The sequence below is a fragment of the Mustela lutreola genome, chromosome 3 (assembly GCF_030435805.1).
Source record: "Mustela lutreola isolate mMusLut2 chromosome 3, mMusLut2.pri, whole genome shotgun sequence".
In the NCBI taxonomy this organism is placed as follows: Eukaryota; Metazoa; Chordata; class Mammalia; order Carnivora; family Mustelidae; genus Mustela; species Mustela lutreola.
The window spans coordinates 161,377,677-161,395,801 of record NC_081292.1 but is presented as its reverse complement, the minus strand read 5'-3'; the positions used below and the strand labels follow the sequence as shown (position 1 = coordinate 161,395,801).

The following is an 18,125-nucleotide window of genomic DNA, read 5'->3' as shown; positions in this document are numbered from 1 at the left end:
ATGCCTTTATATTGCATGGGTTCATCTATCATCTACTGACACCAATATAAGTCAGATAGGGTCCATCAGTGATGTGAGTGAAACAAACATCCATTTACCTCTCAGGTCATCCCACACCCAATCCAGAGCCCACTCTGCTTTTGCACTGTGTTGCTGACCTACAGGCTCTGCTCTCTGACTTCTGGTTGTGCTTGGCCAACCAAAACTCTAGCACAGATCAGAGTAAGGGAAAAGAATGATAATGGAGTATATACATCCCTTGGCTTCCTTCCTATGGATGGCTGTAGGCTGCTTGTGTTGCTCCCCCAAGGAAGACTGCATCCAAGAATTCAGCCCTCCCAGGTTCCCATAACCATGGCTTTGCCCTTTCCCGGTCCTGTTGGGCCTAAAGGTGGTAACAGTTCTGCAGTTACCAGCCCTGGGAGTCCTGTGGTATCCCTTGGGGCTTCCTTCTACCCCACCTACACCTCTGCTATTTGAGAGATTTTATTATTTTTTTTATTATTTGACAGAGAGAAATCACAAGCAGGCAGAGAGAGAGAGAGAGAGAGAGAGAGAGAGAGAGGAGGAAGCAGGATCCCTGCTGAGTGGAGAGCCCGATGCGGGGCTGGATCCCAGGACCCTGGGATCATGACCTGAGCTGAAGGCAGAGGCTTAACCCACTGAGCCACCCAGGTGCCCCGACCTCTCCTATTTGGTAAACCTCTCAAGGTATCCTAATTTGAGGATGCTGTTTTTTGTAGGGTTTCTGATTGATTCTGATGGAACCCCACTTATAACTTGGAGTCCTTCTGACCTTTTACAAATATTCCTATCCCTTTTACTTTTAAAAATATCACTACTAAATCATACAAATGTTTCCCTGAATTAGAAGCTCATGGAGATGAATTAAAAATGAGAAAAACAACAAAAATGGAACTTCAGAACTCTTGGCTAAGGCCAAATGTAGCAACCATGTGCAAGTGCCATCAAGACCTGCATACAAAGAATGAGAATTCTAACATTTCCCTAAAACACAAACCTCTTTCTGACATTCACTGAGCTTTTATGTTCTTTTAAGTTTTATGGATGTGTTGTCACTTCAATCCATCAAACTGGGGACTTTGAACCATACCAGAAAGCAATATCAAACAAGAAAGCCTGAAAGAAATTGGGACTCCAATCTGGATTCCAAGTAGATAAAGGTCTCACCATTGGGGTCAGAGAGCAATCTGTTCCCTGTTTTGGAAATTCTCCCAACTCCCAACTGCTTTGTAAGCTGTCATGCAAATAATACAACTCTACCAGCCTTCAATGGGCTATTCCAGTTTTTTAGGTTATAAACCCTTGCATATGGCATCATGAAAAGAACAGGGCTCTGGTTAAAGTCCTGAGGAGGGTTCTAGGTCCAGTTCCACCATAAATTATCTGGGTCATTCTGCACAAGTTGCCTAACCTCTTTGGGCCTCAGTTTTTCCATTTATAAAATAAAGAGGGATGAACTTCACAAGTTTTTGTGGGTTTTCAAAAACCCAATTCTTACAACAGAAAGTAGAAAAAATTCTTCTTATGAAACCTGGAGGCCATAGCCTAAAGCTGCTTCCCACAACCAAGAAACTTCCTCAAAGTCTTATATTTCATTTTGAGCTAATTTCTTTAAGTCTCAATCACAAAAGGATGTTTGTTTTAATGTAAAATATTTTACAATACACACCAAGCCATATATATATATATATATATATATATACACACACACACACACACACACACACACATATATCTTCTGCATCATATAAATATATAAATCATATATACATATATATGTTTATATTTTTAAATGGGCTAATCATTTAACTCAGCAATTCCGCTTCCAGAAATGCTCCATGTGTGGATTTCTATATAAGAATGTTAACTGTAGGGGCGCCTGGGTGGCTCAGTGGGTTAAGCCGCTGCCTTCGGCTCGGGTCATGATCTCAGGGTCCTGGGATTGAGTCCCACATCGGGCTCTCTGCTCAGCGGGGAGCCTGCTTCCTCCTCTCTCTCTCCTGCCTCTCTGCCTACTTGTGATCTCTCTCTGTCAAATAAATAAATAAAATCTTTAAAAAAAAAAAAAAAGAATGTTAACTGTAGCATTTCTCCACAGGATTGAAAAACAGGAAATATTCTCTATCAGTGGGCTAAATTCGTTATGGCAAATCCAGACCACACAGTCATTATGTCACCCCGTTTGTGAAAAAGAATAAACTGATATGGAAAAAACATCCGTGGTACATTTTCTGGTGAAGAAAAAAAAAGTCACAGGACAATATCTATTATGTTCTTATTCATGCTTTTTAAAATTACAAATAAGAGATGTTCATTTTTAGATAAGTTTTTCTAAATATCCATGTTTGTCAATGAAGAGGAAAAAAAAACTCTAAGTGGATACCCACTGAATTGTTAAAAACAGCTACCTGTGAAGAGGGAATAGCTTGGGAGTTTGTTAAGGAAAACCAATTTTTCATCCTATACAGTTTTATATTATTTACATATTTCCCCCTAAAACCTCATTTCACTAAATTTAAGATAACCAGTGATTTTAAAAATCAACATTAGACTATGTACCACTAAGGAGGGAAAACTGCCAATAGAGCTATCAGATGAAGCCCCAGTTTAGGAATAGCAAAATGTTGGGGGTGGAAGGCAGGGAATGTGTGCCTTAGGATTAATAAACTGCAATGTATGACTTGAGAAATTCTTACAATATTTAAAAAAATAATAACATAGGCACTCTAGGAAGATGCACATCTAGAAAGAGATTTTGTATACTAAACTGTTGGTTTTCCGTTCACTAATAATTAAACCTGACCATCAAAGTGGCCTTTTCTTTTTAAAATCAATTATCCACCTCGCCCTTTTTGATCTGTTTGGTTTTATTCTTTACTCTACCTTGCAGTGGCCTCGCCGTTCACAAAAGCGCAGCACGGCAACAAGACATGTGCTGTGTCTCCCTACCTTATCAACTATACCTTAATTCTATTCCTGCATTCTAAGCATTAACAATAGGATCAAATGTGAGATGACTTAGGGATGCCGCCTGGGGGGCTCCGTCAGTTAAGCGTCCAGCTCGGGATTTCGGATCAGGTCATGATCTCAGGGTCATGAGATTGAGCTCTGTATCTGGCTCTGTGCTCAATGGGGGCGTCTGCTCGTCCCTCTTCATTTTCTTCTCCTCCCCTCCTCCCCACTCTTTCCCGCTCTCTTTCTCTCAAAAAAATAAATAAAATAAAATCTTTTTTAAAAAGTGAGATAAGGGGCACCTGGATGGCTCAGTGGGTTAAGCCTCTGCCTTCAGCTCAGGTCATGATCCCAGGGTCCTGGGATTGAGTCCCGCATTGGGCTCTCTGCTCTGCAGGGAGCCTGCTTCCTCCTCTCTCTCTGCCTGCCTCTCTGCCTACTTGTGATCTCTGTCAGATAAATAAATAAAATAAAATAAAATAAAATAAAATAAAAAAATAAAAAGTGAGATAATTTGAAAATCTGATAAATAAATTCTTAATTCTTTCCCTTGGATCAATACAGCCATTGAATCAAATAAGTCCAAGACATTAATCTCTGGGATATCAATTAAAATTAAATGATATTAAGCTATTGATAATGACTCTGGAAATAAACTGGGAAACTAATTTGTTTTCCAGATATTTTAGCATGATATTCACCACATTTTTCTACCTTTATGATAGATACTTGCTTCCAACTCTTATTTCGTTCAAACAATATTGAAGGGAATATTTGAGAGGTTGGATTGCAGTAAGGATTGCCCCTTTTCTTCTATCCTCTGGCCTTTCATTTTATCAGAGAAGACAATTAAACAGATCAGGCACAGTGACTCCTTTAAAAGTATTGAATAACTTTTTAAAAAATAATGAATGTGTCCTAGAATTTATTTTATCACTGGGGTTTTCTAATTAATTATTGTTTTTAGTACACCACAAAGGATAATAATGATGAGCTGAAGAAAATTTTGTAAAGCAAGAAAACAGCAAACAATAACATTCTTGATGGGGCACTTGGGTGGCTCAGTGGGTTAAGCCTCTGCCTTTGGCTCAGGTCATGGTCTCAGGGTACTGGGATTGAGCCCCGCATCGGGCTCTCTGCTCGGCAGGGAGCCTACTTCCCTTCCTCTCTCTCTCTCTGCCTGCCTCTCTGCCTACTTGTGATCTCTGTCTGTCAAATAAATAAATAAAATCTTTAAAAATAAATAAATAAATATTCTTGATGATTAAGCAACATAACAATCATAAAACAATTATTTAAACGTTTTTCTTGTCAACTGTCTCCTTGTGATAGCTAAGACAACTTAGCCAAGAAGGAAAGATAGAGATCATTTAAAGCAGAAATATCTCTCCTCACTTATCAATAAGAGTTAGGAGAAGCTTACTTCTCAGAAAGGATTTGCTTCTGATTTTTCCTTCTTAGAGATAAAACTCAAGTGCTTCCAGCTCAAATCACTGTGGGCTGGAAGTGCACTGTGGGTATTGGCAACCAAGTGATCCATAGACAAAGCATCCCTTTTGCTTTAGGGTCAAAAATCTTAAATAAAACATCCCCCCTTTCAAAAAATCTAGTCCTGGGGCACCTGGGTGGCTCAGTTGGTTGAGCATCTGCCTGCAGCTCAGGTCATGATCTCAGGGTCCTGGGATCGAGTCCCACATCGGGCTCCCTGCTCAATAGGGAGTTTGCTTCTCCCTCTGCCTACTGCTCCCCATGCTTGTGTTCTCTCTGTGTGTCAAATAAATAAATAAAATCTTAAAAAAAATCTAGTCCTCTCAAAGATGTGCACCATACACACTTTCCTCCTTCAGAGATTCTGAAAAGGCCAAACATTCAAACTCAGGGACCCAATACGGAGACCTTATTCAGTGTGCACAAAACACCACAGCAACTGATCATTTCGAAAAGCAAATGGCATGTGGTGGCATTTGTATCCAAACTGAAGAAGTAGCTTATCGACAAACAGAATAGAATTTTAGATGTAGAGAAACCTTAGAAATCATCTAACCAAGTGCTTTCATTTTACAGGAGGGAAAATTGAGAATCGGAGGGATCAAATGACTTGACCAAGTTCCCTACTAATAAGTGGCAAAGACCAAGACTGTCAACACCTGGCATTCTTTCAATTAGAGTCTGCCGCCCCTTTCTCTGAAACAAAATACAACAAACTAATCAGAAGGCCTTAGGACATCAGTACATTCTTTCACTTGACAACCACTATCATATTTTTGGAAAGCACTGTCAAAAACCATGCAAATGCTCTGAAAATAACCAAAGGATTTGATGGGAATATCAAACCTGCAGAGAAAGGAGCATGCCAAATGCATAAGGATATTCATGGTATGTATAATAATAACAGCAGAAAACACTTAAACGTTCTATGGGCTTTACACATATTACTTTATGTAATCTTCAAAACCACCCAAGATGTAGGTTTCATTATTATGAACACTTCAGTAATGTGGAAACTGAGGCACACAAAGTCTAAGAAATGTACCCAAAGTCCCAAACTGGGAAGTGGGGAGCCAGGACATCATCCCCAGAAACCTTGCGTGGAGTCTCTGCTTTAAATCCCAGCATTCTTACACTACACTTTCGTTTCATAATACAAAGTACAAGTAATTTCAAAAAAGATTGAGAAACCATTTTAACCACAACCCTTTTAAATTCACCAAACTACTCAACAAATCTGCTAATAGAGAAATAACATAGAAGGTCATAATCATTTTATGTTATATGACGCTCAGGCTAAAAGGAGAAGAAAGACTCAAGAATAATAGGATTAAAATAGGAATAATAGGATTAACAGTTAGTTATTCCCAAACTACACAGTCAAGCTCCTGAGCAACTGACAGCTGCCAATATTCACATTAGGATGTACCTGTTCCATCAGTGCCCCTAAACAAGAGTGCTGAAAACAAATTCAAAACACCCTGTTTTAAGTTTAAGACTTTTCACTGTTTCTTTAAAAAAATTTTTTTTTCTGATTTTTAAGTAATCTCTATATGCAGTGTGGGGCCCACACCCACAATCCAAAGATCAAGAGTCTCGTGCTCCACCGACTAGTTATGGAACAGATGCAGAGGGAGGGGAAAATATATATATGTATATATATGGATAAAGGAATTACTGACAGAATGGCTCCATTTAAGACAAGAGAAAAATATTTACTGCTAAAACTATACATTTATGTTATAAAAGAATACACAAATGTAGAGCAAGACCAAGTGCTGATCTATTTAGATCTTGCAAACTCTCATGTGAGCCATCTGAGGCACCTTCCTTTTGGCACACCCAGAAGTACTGTAAAAATGGCTGCACAGTTCTATCTTAGACTCACATGCTCAGAATCCTAAAAAGTTCAAAGCCCAGGGCATAAAAATCTACAACTCCCACTCCGCTTGCCATGATGTTCTATGAACTGCAAACTCCCTTGAGTTTACACACTAAGCAGTGGCCTCTGGGGCCCTGTCTCAAGTAAGATCACATGCCGGTGTCCTTAGCAGGGGGCGGGTTAGAGCTGTTTTTGAAGTCAACGAGGCCTGATGCAAGCACAGTAAAAAGGCGAGTAAATCAGCTTGATTTAGATCAGCTGCAGAGTCTACATCTACAGAACTTTCTTGGTCTAATGTTTAACTCAGCTTCATGGAGATCTGCATTCATGATGTGATGATCACGGTCAAGGACTAGTTGGGGAGGGAAGAGAATGGAAAATGGAACAGCTGTCTTCTTGTGTTCTTCCAGTGGCTCAGTTTCCCCAGGTAAGGGATATGAAAGGGATTTGGTGATCAAAATAATGAGAGAACCACCCACATAGAAATAAGGTCTGCACTGAACTCTGATAGAAACGGAAGGTCTAAGGCAAGGATACCTGCCCACCTTTATCCCAAAATAACCCTAGTTATTGCTGACCTTCCTACAGAATATCTTGTACCACAGAAAAATGTAATGTTCACTAAGCACATATGGAGTCATAGGACTATATTCTAAAATCCTGACTGACTCATCATAATCTAACAGAGAGAAGAACACCAGCAGGAAAGAAGATGCTTAAGTCCCAGAGAAAAGGTGGGCCACTGATCCTAACACAGCCCTCTATCACCTGGAAATGACAAAGAAAATAGCCAGACTGATGACCCTGGAGAGAGAAATTCATGGTTCTGATCAGATTTAAGGAGTTTCTCTCTTTAGCCCAATGACAATTATATCTAGAAATCATTTCCATGTACATTTTAGAAAACCATCATTGCTAGGAATCGATGGTACCGAAGTTTCTGTTCGTCATTCACTGAGAGTCTGAACAAATACCAGAATCACTGAGTGCAATCAACCAAGTGGATTTCCTCAAATGCTTACACAAACCATGAGCAGCATTTGATTTTCCTCTCCGGCCAGCGATGCCAACAAACAGACCTTGGAGTCTTTAACAGAACAGGTTTCATTCTCTAGAAATAGACCAGAAAGACTTTCCTGGCCCCGAAAGGTCCTCTGATCTCCCAAACCATAAAGATCTCCAGTCTTCTCATTCCCAAAAGGAATCTAAACCTTAGTATCCCTACAGTGTTTTTCCCAAGGTCCCTAAACCCACAAGCCTTCTGTGTGAAGTTGATCCTCCCTCCTAGCAAGCACAAGGCCATATCCTCATATTAAAAAAAAAAAAAAACTTCATTATATCTTTGACAGTAGCAATTCTTTATTCCCTTGTGGATGTGTGTCTTTCAACGTTCTTGGGTATCTTCCTTTATGTCAAAAGCAGCTAATTTTCCTCCTCCAAAAGCTATACAGCAGAAATCTCCTACTTAGCATTAACCATCAATTAGCAAAGCATGGAGCATATCTATATATTAATGCACCAGAGTGCACAGTAGATGTACAACTATGGATACACAGACATTTAGGCCAATGTACATAGTTGTGCAGCTTATAGAAAATGAATAGTTTAGACAATTAACATATAGCTATACTTACAATAATATATAGATACATATAAATTTAAAGAAGTGCTTTTATATGCCCATAAAGATATTATACACACATTATATTTATTTGACAGAGAAAGAGAGACCACAAGTAGGCAGAGAGGCAGGCAGAGAGAAAGGGGAAAGCAGGCTTCCCGCTGAGCAGAGAGCCCAATGCAGGGCTTGATCACAGGACCCTGAGACCATGACCTGAGCCAAAGGTAGCGGCTTAACCCTCTGAACCACCCAGGCGCCCCTATATACACATTATAGTTTTAAAAATTCACCTTCACTCTAACTTTCACACCAGTAAGATTTCTCACAGTATTAGTAAATACATAAGGCTCCTTTCTATGATTGGAAACACGTCCAAGAATATCTCTTCCTCTCTAGTAAATGCCTTGGATTATGCTCTGATTCTCTTTTTCCCTGAGAAAGACCAGGTCCCTCCCTCGAAGCACGTTAGAACATCAGCATCGAAGAGGGAAGCGACTGAATCAAAGAAATCAACGATTAATTCTACGTGAGAACAGCCCGGGCTTCACTTTGCAAAATACTCTAGGAATCTGTATTTCATTTAAATCACTCGAAACTCCAGAAGGTCCATGCAGGAGCTTGAAATTGTGCAAAGCACCTCTTGCACAGGCCAGTCTGGTTCTAGTGTGCGGCATCTTTGATCAGCTGAGAACACCATTTCACAGCACAGGATGCCATACACAGGGGCAGGCTTAGAATGACATATTCACATGGATGTGCAGGTAGAGTCTGAAAAGACACAATCAGTATGTTAACAGTGATTATACCGCGGTGGATGTTTAGGTAACTTTTTCTATTTATCTGCTTCTTCCACTTCTCCCCGTAAGAACACCCCTGCTATGGCCTGTGTAATAAGCTTGCTGAATGAAAAAAGAAATCTACTCGTGATTTCACAAACGCTAACATATACCATGGATCCTCTTGTAAAACATGTATACCAAGGAGGAGATCTACCAAAATCTATCGTGAATCGGATAAAAAAAAGAAACAGACAAACAAACACATAGTATATCCTGGAGCCTCTGTCACTGAAAAGCATCTTGTCCACCTGGACCTGTATTAAGACCAAGGGCAGGTAGTGAAGATGGAATAAGGCAAGCTTTACACAGAAGACAACATAGTACGAGTCTGTGGGCACCATCTCTAGCACCTGGCCTGGTTTGGGTATGGACTCATTCAGAAGCACACATTCCACAATCCACATGTCAAGGTAACAAAAGGAGTAACGTGATGTTCTGCGTGAAATCTCTCATTCCCATGCAGAGCCTTGCTGTGGGGCATTGAATCATCTCTTGCACTGCCTTACATCCTAATCAATCAACGACTCTCCTAGAAACCAGAGCAGAAGCGAATGGACCTGTCCCAAAAGGCTCCATAGAACTCAAGAGTCTAAAATGCCCAGACTCAGGTGTGTTCCCCCATGGCCCTTGTCCCTCTCTCTTTATACATACAGTGCGTGAAACGCCGAGGTGACGAGTGAAAAGCTGGACTATTAGGAGGATATTATCTATCCCTGGACCAGAATCTCAAGGAAAACCTTGCATAACAGGACCCAAATCTCTCTCCTACTGCGGGGACATGAGGTGCTAAGAGTGTATAATAACACTTTATCCTTACTCAGAATAAAATTTCATTAGTCCCTCGGCAAGATGATCTTATTACAGACTTACGGTGTGAACACGCTGAATACAATCACTTATCCCGTGTTAAACCCCCACACACCCCGCAGAGACGTTTGCAACAGCACAGAGCGGTAGGACATAGGCGGACGGCACCCCAACCCACCCGAGAAAGTGCCGTGCTCAGCTTTTAGTGCCTGTATATTCTTGGACTGCAGCTGGTCATCTGAGAAAAGCCTCTCCACACCTATCCAGCAGCCCTGCTCCAGGAGCACTGCTCCAGGCTAGGCAAGCCCCCACACTTACAGCCATCAATGCCTTAGCACTGAGAAAGACTGCTGAGGATGTGGTACTCCAGGTGTGGCTTTATCTGTCACTTCACCGGGTCAGCTATTTAGGCCTAGTCTTCTCCATTGGCTTGAAGCTTTGGTCACACCATCGTGGGTAACACATCACATTATTCTTCCTTATAAAAACAAATAAACTCGAATGAGGATTCTGAGCCAGTTCACCCCGGCAAACACCTCTGCCTTCCCCTCGGCTTGCAGGGATGCGCTGCCCATCCCACCCCCACCGAGAGCCTCCCGTACTTCCAAGTAAGGACCGGCCGGACGCCACTCTTGGTCCCTTGGCTTGCCCAGCTTCCTGGCCTCCACAGATCCCTGAGGATCCCAGGCTGCTGGTCACCACTGAGTCACCAGGAGCACGGCACTGCAGTACCTAGCGCTAACCCGCCATCAGCTACCGCCCGAGTCAAAGCACTGCGCTCTGCACTTCCCACCCCACGGCGAAGCTCGGCCATCCTGGGAGGCTGGACCAAAAGGAGAAAAAAAAAAAAAAATCTTTTCGTACTTATAATGGCTCCCCTCCAAACCAGTGCATCTGAAATTTACACAGTTCTAGAGAACAAGGTGCTGGATACATTAGTTCCTAGCCGACTCTGCTCTTGCCAGCCGGTTTCTAAAACAACTGGTGATTCGGAAATATCTCCCATCCACGTAAGTGCAATACAGTGCCCAAGTTGAAAATCGATGGTCGCAAATAAAAGTTGCAATTCAATAAAGCATCACACGTTTCATCACTGAGTGTGGAGAGAAGGGGTGGGAGAAACAACCAGGCCTCCTGAAGAGCCCCACCGGGGAAACTGGCTTACTGAACTCCTATAGTTGCATTTTCCATTCTTCCACCCCACTCGCAAGCGTGGACTTTCTCGATTGTAGCCACCAGGGTTTCACACTACAGTCCCTTGCAATCAGCTGGCCGTGTGATAATCTACAAGCACGCTGGGCAACACGCAGAGAGACTTTGCAAAACAGAGTTAGAGTCAGAGCTAACACACAGATGGGAAGGAAAAATGGAATGCCTTATCAGAACGGAGGATTTCTACCTTTCATTGAGAGCGCACTGTTTGATGCATACGTCTGCACTGACGGGGACCCTAGGGCTTTGTTGTTGTTGTCGTTATAGTCTGTTTATTGAGTGTTCAGCCAGGGAATCTTATATAACACATTCCTGTTTCAAATGTAGCCGCGTGTATGGCACTGCACTCCTAAAATTCAGACTCCCCACAGCAGGTCCCATCAGCCACCCCAAATCATTTTACCTTGCAAGGTTTCTCTATGATTGATGACAAATCAGGAACTACCCCTAGCACATAGTGAGAACAAGACTAAGTCATCAGCTGGACCCTATATTCCAAAGCTAACATTCTGGTTGTATGATTTTAGGGATCTCGGAGAACCATTTTCATCCCTATTTTAATAGATTACATGAGCCTGACCTACGGAGGGAAAGGAGTCCAGTTTTCTCAGCCAAAACACACGTGAGCCTACTTCGGTCTTCCAGGGTAGAGTAGAGAAACGCTGGCCTCTCTCTGCCTCTGCACTGGGCTGTTAGATGACCACAACCTTTGCATCTAATTTCCTTAACAAAGAAGCAGAGGATCTGCTCCACTCTTTGGCCAGAAAGCACATAATAGAGCTATAGCTGAGCAACTTCCATTCATGCGGGCTACATCAACAATGTGTATTATATAATGAATGAGCCTTTTCTCTAAACCCTTCTACTGGAAAACACAGACACTTTCCGCAGAGTTTAAGCCGGTCTACAAGGAGCAGTTACCCCTTGTGAGATCAAACGTGGACTGAGTAAGGTATAGATCCCAAACAGCTTACACTCTTAGATGCCCCGGCTAGCACCCTGATTTCCTTCTTGCTTGACAAGAAATTATATAATAAAACGTAATTTCGGTTCACTCTGAACTATACAGAGAACATTCACACAGCAGCCAGCAAGCCCCTGAATGATGTTGGCTTTCAGCTCCATGTTCCCTGCGTTGCCTAAGAAATGGGGTTGGGGGGTGGGGGTTAGTGGGAGGAGGAAGAGGAGGGGAGAGGGAATGAGCTACCTCTGAAAATACTTACAGCCTCCGAGTCTTCAATTCCATGCAGGTACAAATTGTCATACATGGAGGTCTGATAATCCAGAGCACCTCTTCCAAGGCAAAAATAAAATTGCTACAGAAGCCACAGCTACAACTAAAAGATAGAAAAGGCCTGTTGGAAGAACAGCGCTTGCCTTATCAATTCCTGGGGATTTACTAGGCAAGAGGCTATTCATTCACATCACACAGGCTGAGGTTATCCCCAGAGGCAGTCCAGCCCTGGCATTTTATCTGCCTTCCCAATACAGAGCATAAAAAAGCAAAACCCTTCCTCAGCCACAGACTGGTGACTGAGCTAGGAAAGCCGCCTGTGATTGGCTCGCCTTCCCTGCTTCAGTCAGCTGAAGAGAGTGGAGGGCGCCTCAGAGCATCCTACCCAGCGATGCTTCCTGTCTCGCCGGCACTGTGTGGTTCTGCAATCCACACTTACCAGGATCTGACAGGCTGCCTGGAAGGTCTGGAAAGGCAGACTCTCCAACACGTTAAACACAACTGCTCACCCTTCTTAATTAAATTCACAATGGGTGTGGGCGGGGGGCAAAGGAGAAATTTTACTTTCAGGGAATATTGTACAAAGACAGGCAAACAGGTACGAACTTCCATCCAACATCGGTGCTTAACAGAGGCAACTCAAGTCAAACGGGCAATAAGTCATTAAAAAAAAAAAAAAGAAAGAAACCCACCAAGGTAAAGGAAAAATGGATATGATAAACAGATGGTAAGATTTCTTGAGGAAATTTCTACTGTAAAAGTTTTCAGTGTTCTCACTGAAGTCTCTCTGCCCCCACCGGCAAGAAAAGACCTCTGTGACCCAACTAGTGAAGTTTGAAAAAGAAGCCCAAAGCCTCTCCAAGGCTTTTATTTACTTATTTATTTTTAAAATATTTTATTTATCTATTTGACAGAGAGAGACAAAAATCACAAGTAGGCAGAGAGACAGGCAGAGAGAGGGGGGTAAGCAGGCTCCCCAGTGAGCAGGGAGACCGATGCAGGGCTCGATCCCAGGACCCTGAGATCATGACCCTAGCCAAAGGCAGAGGCTTAACCCACTGAGCCACCCAGGCACCCCCAAGGCTTTTAATTAGATGCAAAATATTTATTGTCTTTTTAATTTGACATTTTAAATCTGTGACAGCTAGTGTTTTCACTTAAAGCCTTCAACCCCTTTCCAATACTTAGCCCTTTAATGTTCCTAAAACAGCACTGATCATTTCCCAAAACCCAAGCAGAAAAAGTCCACTGCCTCCCTCTGCTCCCCCCACACTATGACTCAGTTTGACTTAGGTTCAGTCCCCCACTGGAGCGTACCTCAATACTGCTTTCTGGCCAACCAGTAAGGTTCTGCAGCTTTGAAACAGGGGAGCTCACGCTGCGAGAAGCCAGCTAGATGTGGAAAAAAGAAGTTGGTGATGGGCAAAGAACGTCATCTAGGGAAGCTGCATGACTCACTGAGGTAAGCAACGACCCGGAAACTCAGGGGCTCTGAATCTCAGGATCTGCTTCACCATTCGTTGGCTGGATGATGCTGAACGAGTCACCACTTCTATGGGCTTTGGTTTCCTCACCTGCCAAACTGGGGTGGAAATAACTCCAAAAAAAAAACTTTGAAATCCAATGTGCGCCATAAACACTTAATCAGTGACAACCCTGCCTTGTCAGGTGGGAGGCACCGGCTGCAGTTCACGGGAGCACAGCCTGGGAGTGACCAGCTGGCCACGGACCTGGGAAATGGGGCCTGTCCTTCTAGCTCGTACCTCTGAAAAGCATAGGAAGGAAGACACCTGAGTCACAAAAAAGCAACAGAAGAGCTACAACTGCTGGGCACAGTTCTCCCAGGTCTGCACGGACCCCAGGAGGTCTTTCAATCCCAGCTGCACATCTTGCAAACGGAACCAATACTTAGTCACTTTGAAATATGAAAGATAGCAAAAGGACTCATCCGTCTTTCAGAAGCCCCAAATGGTCGGATTCATATAGGAGGTCATCTGTGCCTACCCAGAGGGAGGACAGCAGCAGAGGATGGGGGCAACTGGCAGGATTCCAGAGAAAGAAACGCAGCGTCCGCACTCCCTGCTGACACGTGTGTCCTGGAGCTCCTCGCTTGCCAGGCGGACCCTCAGCTCTCCCCTCCATAAAGCAAGAGGGCTGTGTCAAAGGATCTGGAGACTCAACTTCTTGTATCAAATTCTGTTATTATAATTAACTAGAGCCATATGATATTTTAGCCAGAATCTCTAGAAAACTGAGGCAAGAGGGTCTTTTCTCTCCTTAAGGTTTTCTAGATCGTTTCCTTATTTTACCACGTCAGTTGACAGTGTGGATAGTTCCTGAATATCTTTAAAGAGGCAACTAAATTAGGGGCAAGACCAGAGGCAGACCACTTTTATAATTCACCCAGAGGAGAGAAATTGCTCCCTACCGGGAAACCTGGACACGGCTCCCTTCCCCTCCTCCATTTCTTGGCCATGGGGTGCTCCTGGCAGCTAATGTGCAGGTCCAAAGAAAGGTTTTAAGGAGCAGAGGCTCATTCAGGGTTGGACTAATACCAGCAGTAAGCAAGGGAGACATCAGGAGGGAGGCCCTGGACAAAACAGAGCATCCTACAGTCACTCCCTGCAACCCTAAATCCAACCCCTGCAGGACTAAGAGCAGAGGTCAAACAGTTGCAGGCTGGCTTGGTCTGCCGCCCAGGACACTAAAAAAAAATAAATGCTGGACTCAGAACCAAAAACTATTAGAGTTGTGAGAACCTCAGAGGTCACCTGATCCAGGCCTCATTTTAACACCCAGAATGGTTAAATTACTGCATTGAAAGCCATAATTTTTTTTTTTTACTGGAGTGTTCCTTCTCCTCCCTTCTTTCTTTCTTTCTCTCTCTCTTTCTTTCTTTTCAAGATTTTATGGGGGGCGCATACGTGGCACAGTGAATTCAGCGTCTGCCTTTGGTCCGGGTCATGATCCCAGGGTCTTGGGATCAAGTCTGCATTGGCCTCCCTGCTCAGAGGGGAGCCTGCTTCTCCCTCTCCCCCTGCTCATGCTTTCTCTCACTATCCCTGTCATTATCTTGGTCTCTTTCAAATAAATAAATAAAACTGAAAGAAAGAGAGAGAGAGAGAGAGAGGAAGGAAGGAAGGAAGGAAAGAAGGGGGGGAGGGAAGATTGATTTTGTGGGACAACTGGGCGGCTCAGTCAGTTGAGCATCCAACCCTTGGTGTCAGCTCAGGTCATGATCTCAGAGTGGTGAGACTGAGCCCCATGTTGTGCAAGCCCCACACTCAGCGCGGTGTCTGCTTGTCCTTCTCCCTCTGCTCCTCCCACCCCTGCTCATACGTGTGAGCAATCTCTATCTCTCTCAAATAAATAAATAAAATCTTTTCTTAAAAAGATTTTATTTATTTTCTTTAAGAATTTATTTTTTTTCCAAAGATTTTATTTATTTATTTGAGAGAGAGAGATCACAAGCAGGCAGAGAGGCAGGCAGAGAGAGAGAGAGAGAGAGAGAGAGAGAGAGAGAGAGTGTGTAGCAGGCTCCCTGCAGAGCAGAGAGCCCGATGTAGGGCCCGATCCCAGGACCCTGGGATCATGCATAACCTGAGCTGAAGGCAGAGGCTTTAACCCACTGGGCCACCCAGGCGCCCCAGATTTTATTTTTATTTTTAAGTAATGTCTACACTCAATGTAGGGCTTAATCCTACAACCCCGAGATCAGGAGCCACAAGCTCTACCAACTGAGTCAGCCAGGTGCCCTTCCCCATTCCCTTCTTGAAGCCTTGCCCACTCCCTTCTTGATGGGGTTTTCAAGAAAAGGGAGGAAGAGAAGCAGTGGGCATGATCCCAGGAGGAATTTGGTAAAAACAGAAGGTCACTTTGATGGGAAACCCCTATCTCTTCCTACTTTCTTCCTAAAAACGGTCTCATCACAAGTCATTTGGTCACCCATAAACTGACAAGAGAAAAGTCGGTACTAGACTCGGAGTTGGCCGCTAGGATTTAGATCCACACAGAATAAGCGTTGCAACTGCAAGTCACTTAGAGGCTTCAACCCAGTCCTCAGGCTAATCCCAGAGTTCTGAGGAACCCTGTGGAGAGATTCATTTAGGCACTCTGAGGAGTTTCTAGAAAAATGAACTCATACCTCTAAGGGGATTTGGAACTGACCATCTCTGTCCATGATTCTCTGAACTGAGAATCTGTGAAGCTGAGAAGTAGTGGGAGGTCCCTGGGAGCCTCCTGGGCTCTGTTTCAGATCCTCTCAAGTCCCTAACTTTTGATAAAAGGGCCTCAGGATTCCAGAAGGCCTAAGTTCTGAGGGCTAAATTTCAATTCTCACTGCAGAAAGGGGTGAAAACTAGCTGAGGGACTGGCACCCCCTTGGTTTTGACTTCAAGAATCTCCAGTTACTGACTGGTAGAGCAGATGAAGGAGAAGCCACTCCACCCGGGTCTACTTCTCCTACATCAGGCTACAGTGAGAATGAATCTGAGAACCTTGCAGCTCATCTCGGATTGGTGCTTCCAGTAACACACCTACCTCTCCTATGAGGAGCTTCCAAAACTGCAGAGCCCCCAAAAAGGCTGTCTCCATTTTGAGGCTGTTCTGTTGAATGTGCATCCTACCCAATTCCATTCAAGTCCCCTTCTCATTACCATCAACAGTTTAAAGTCAAAAGACCTAATGAAAAGACATTGCCTATGTAATTCTGTTTTGTGAAGTCCCCATGATTCCTGGTATGGAGGTAGTTCTTACAACTTGACAAATGTTTCTACAGTGGACAAAATGTTATTGTCCTCAAAAAATTAAGAACGCTCTCTTCGGTATCTCAGGGGAAGAGTTTGGTTTTTTGTTCATTTCAAACTTAGGGACACAGAATTCCTTGTCCTTACCTGGGCTGGTCTTTGTGGTCCAACAAACCCATGGAATTGGCAGTGGAAGACAAAGGACAAGCATTTCTCCTTTCTACTTGTTTGGGAAGGGAGGGGAAGAGGGAGAGAAAAGCCAAGAGCCAGTGTGGATTAGCTTGGAGTTCTAGACAGCCATGATCAAGATAGCTGACATAGATCTGGAAGCAAAAGGGAATTTGCTCTCAGGTTTTCTATCCAGATTTCTCCAGAATTTAACTCTTCTAAGCCAGTTTAGTTACACGTTCTACCGCAGGACTCTGAGAGGTCAGGGAAAAGACAAAGGAATGGTGTCTAGATTCTCACTGGCTCTATGGGCTAGAGCACAAACCCAAGGCCTTTATGTGCCAATTGAGCCTTGGGGTTGTTGCTTTTTTTGTTTAACTTTTACTAAGTGAACACAGTATGCTGGATGATTTTCTCCCTCTTCTGCTCTGCAAGTATAAATCCATTACTTCGCCTCTAGAATGTGCTGCAGTGCAAGCGAGCATTAATATTGTAACCTCTCTTTCCTCCCTGATGTGCTGCAGACAGGTGGTACCCGCAGAGCAAAGGAATGAAAACAAAACAAAATAAAATAAAACACTACAATCAATCTCCCTGTTAGGGGTTTTCAGAGTGAAATGAGACTTTACGACCTAGGCAGGCAGACCTTGGAGTCTCTCTGAGCCTCATCTTTAGCATGGAGATAATAATAGTTCAGAACTTAAGGAGGTAATATATGAAGGGCACATGGAAAGTGCCTGACACATAAAAAGGCAGAAAGAATTGGCTTTTTTTTTTTTTTTTTTTAAGAGAAGTAGTATGGAGTCAAGGCTGTCTACCTCACCTAGCTCCGAGGCCCCCCAGCCACACTGCCATTCTCGTGAACAGTATTCCCAAGCAGAGTGTTAGACGAATGCTTTGGAACAGGGTGGCTAGGAGAAGGGACTCCTAAGCCAGGCTGCCCATGTGTCCCTGCTATGCCACTTCCCAGCTGGATAACACTCAGCAGGCTCGTTGCCTATCTGTGCCTCTACTTCCCTATTTATTAAATGAGGGTTCTCCTAAGGTCATCATGCAGATTAGGAGCTTTGATAGAAGACAATGCTCAGAGAGTGGCCGGTGTACACTCGGTACCCCATAAGCATCGGCTGCTTCTTGAAGCCCTGGCCTGAAG

At 43.5% G+C, this 18,125-nt stretch overlaps 1 protein-coding gene across 4 annotated transcripts in view; it reads right to left on the bottom strand.

Annotated features, from left to right (window-relative positions):
• The window catches only part of CACNB4 (calcium voltage-gated channel auxiliary subunit beta 4), a 244,042-nt gene that overhangs the window by 119,251 nt on the left and 106,666 nt on the right, over positions 1-18,125 (bottom strand). Inside the window, exons 1-2 of one of the 4 annotated variants that reach the window (XM_059167342.1) lie at positions 12,049-12,361; positions 9,932-10,091 (exon numbers count right to left, since the gene is read on the bottom strand). The exons of 2 other annotated variants lie outside the window; for them this stretch is intronic. In XM_059167342.1, coding sequence (XP_059023325.1) covers positions 9,932-9,937 — 6 coding nt within the window. In that variant the 5' untranslated portion in view covers positions 9,938-10,091; positions 12,049-12,361. Of the gene's footprint in view, positions 1-9,931; positions 10,092-12,048; positions 12,362-18,125 lie in introns of those variants that run through there. One more of the 4 variants, XM_059167341.1, reaches the window with a different exon arrangement.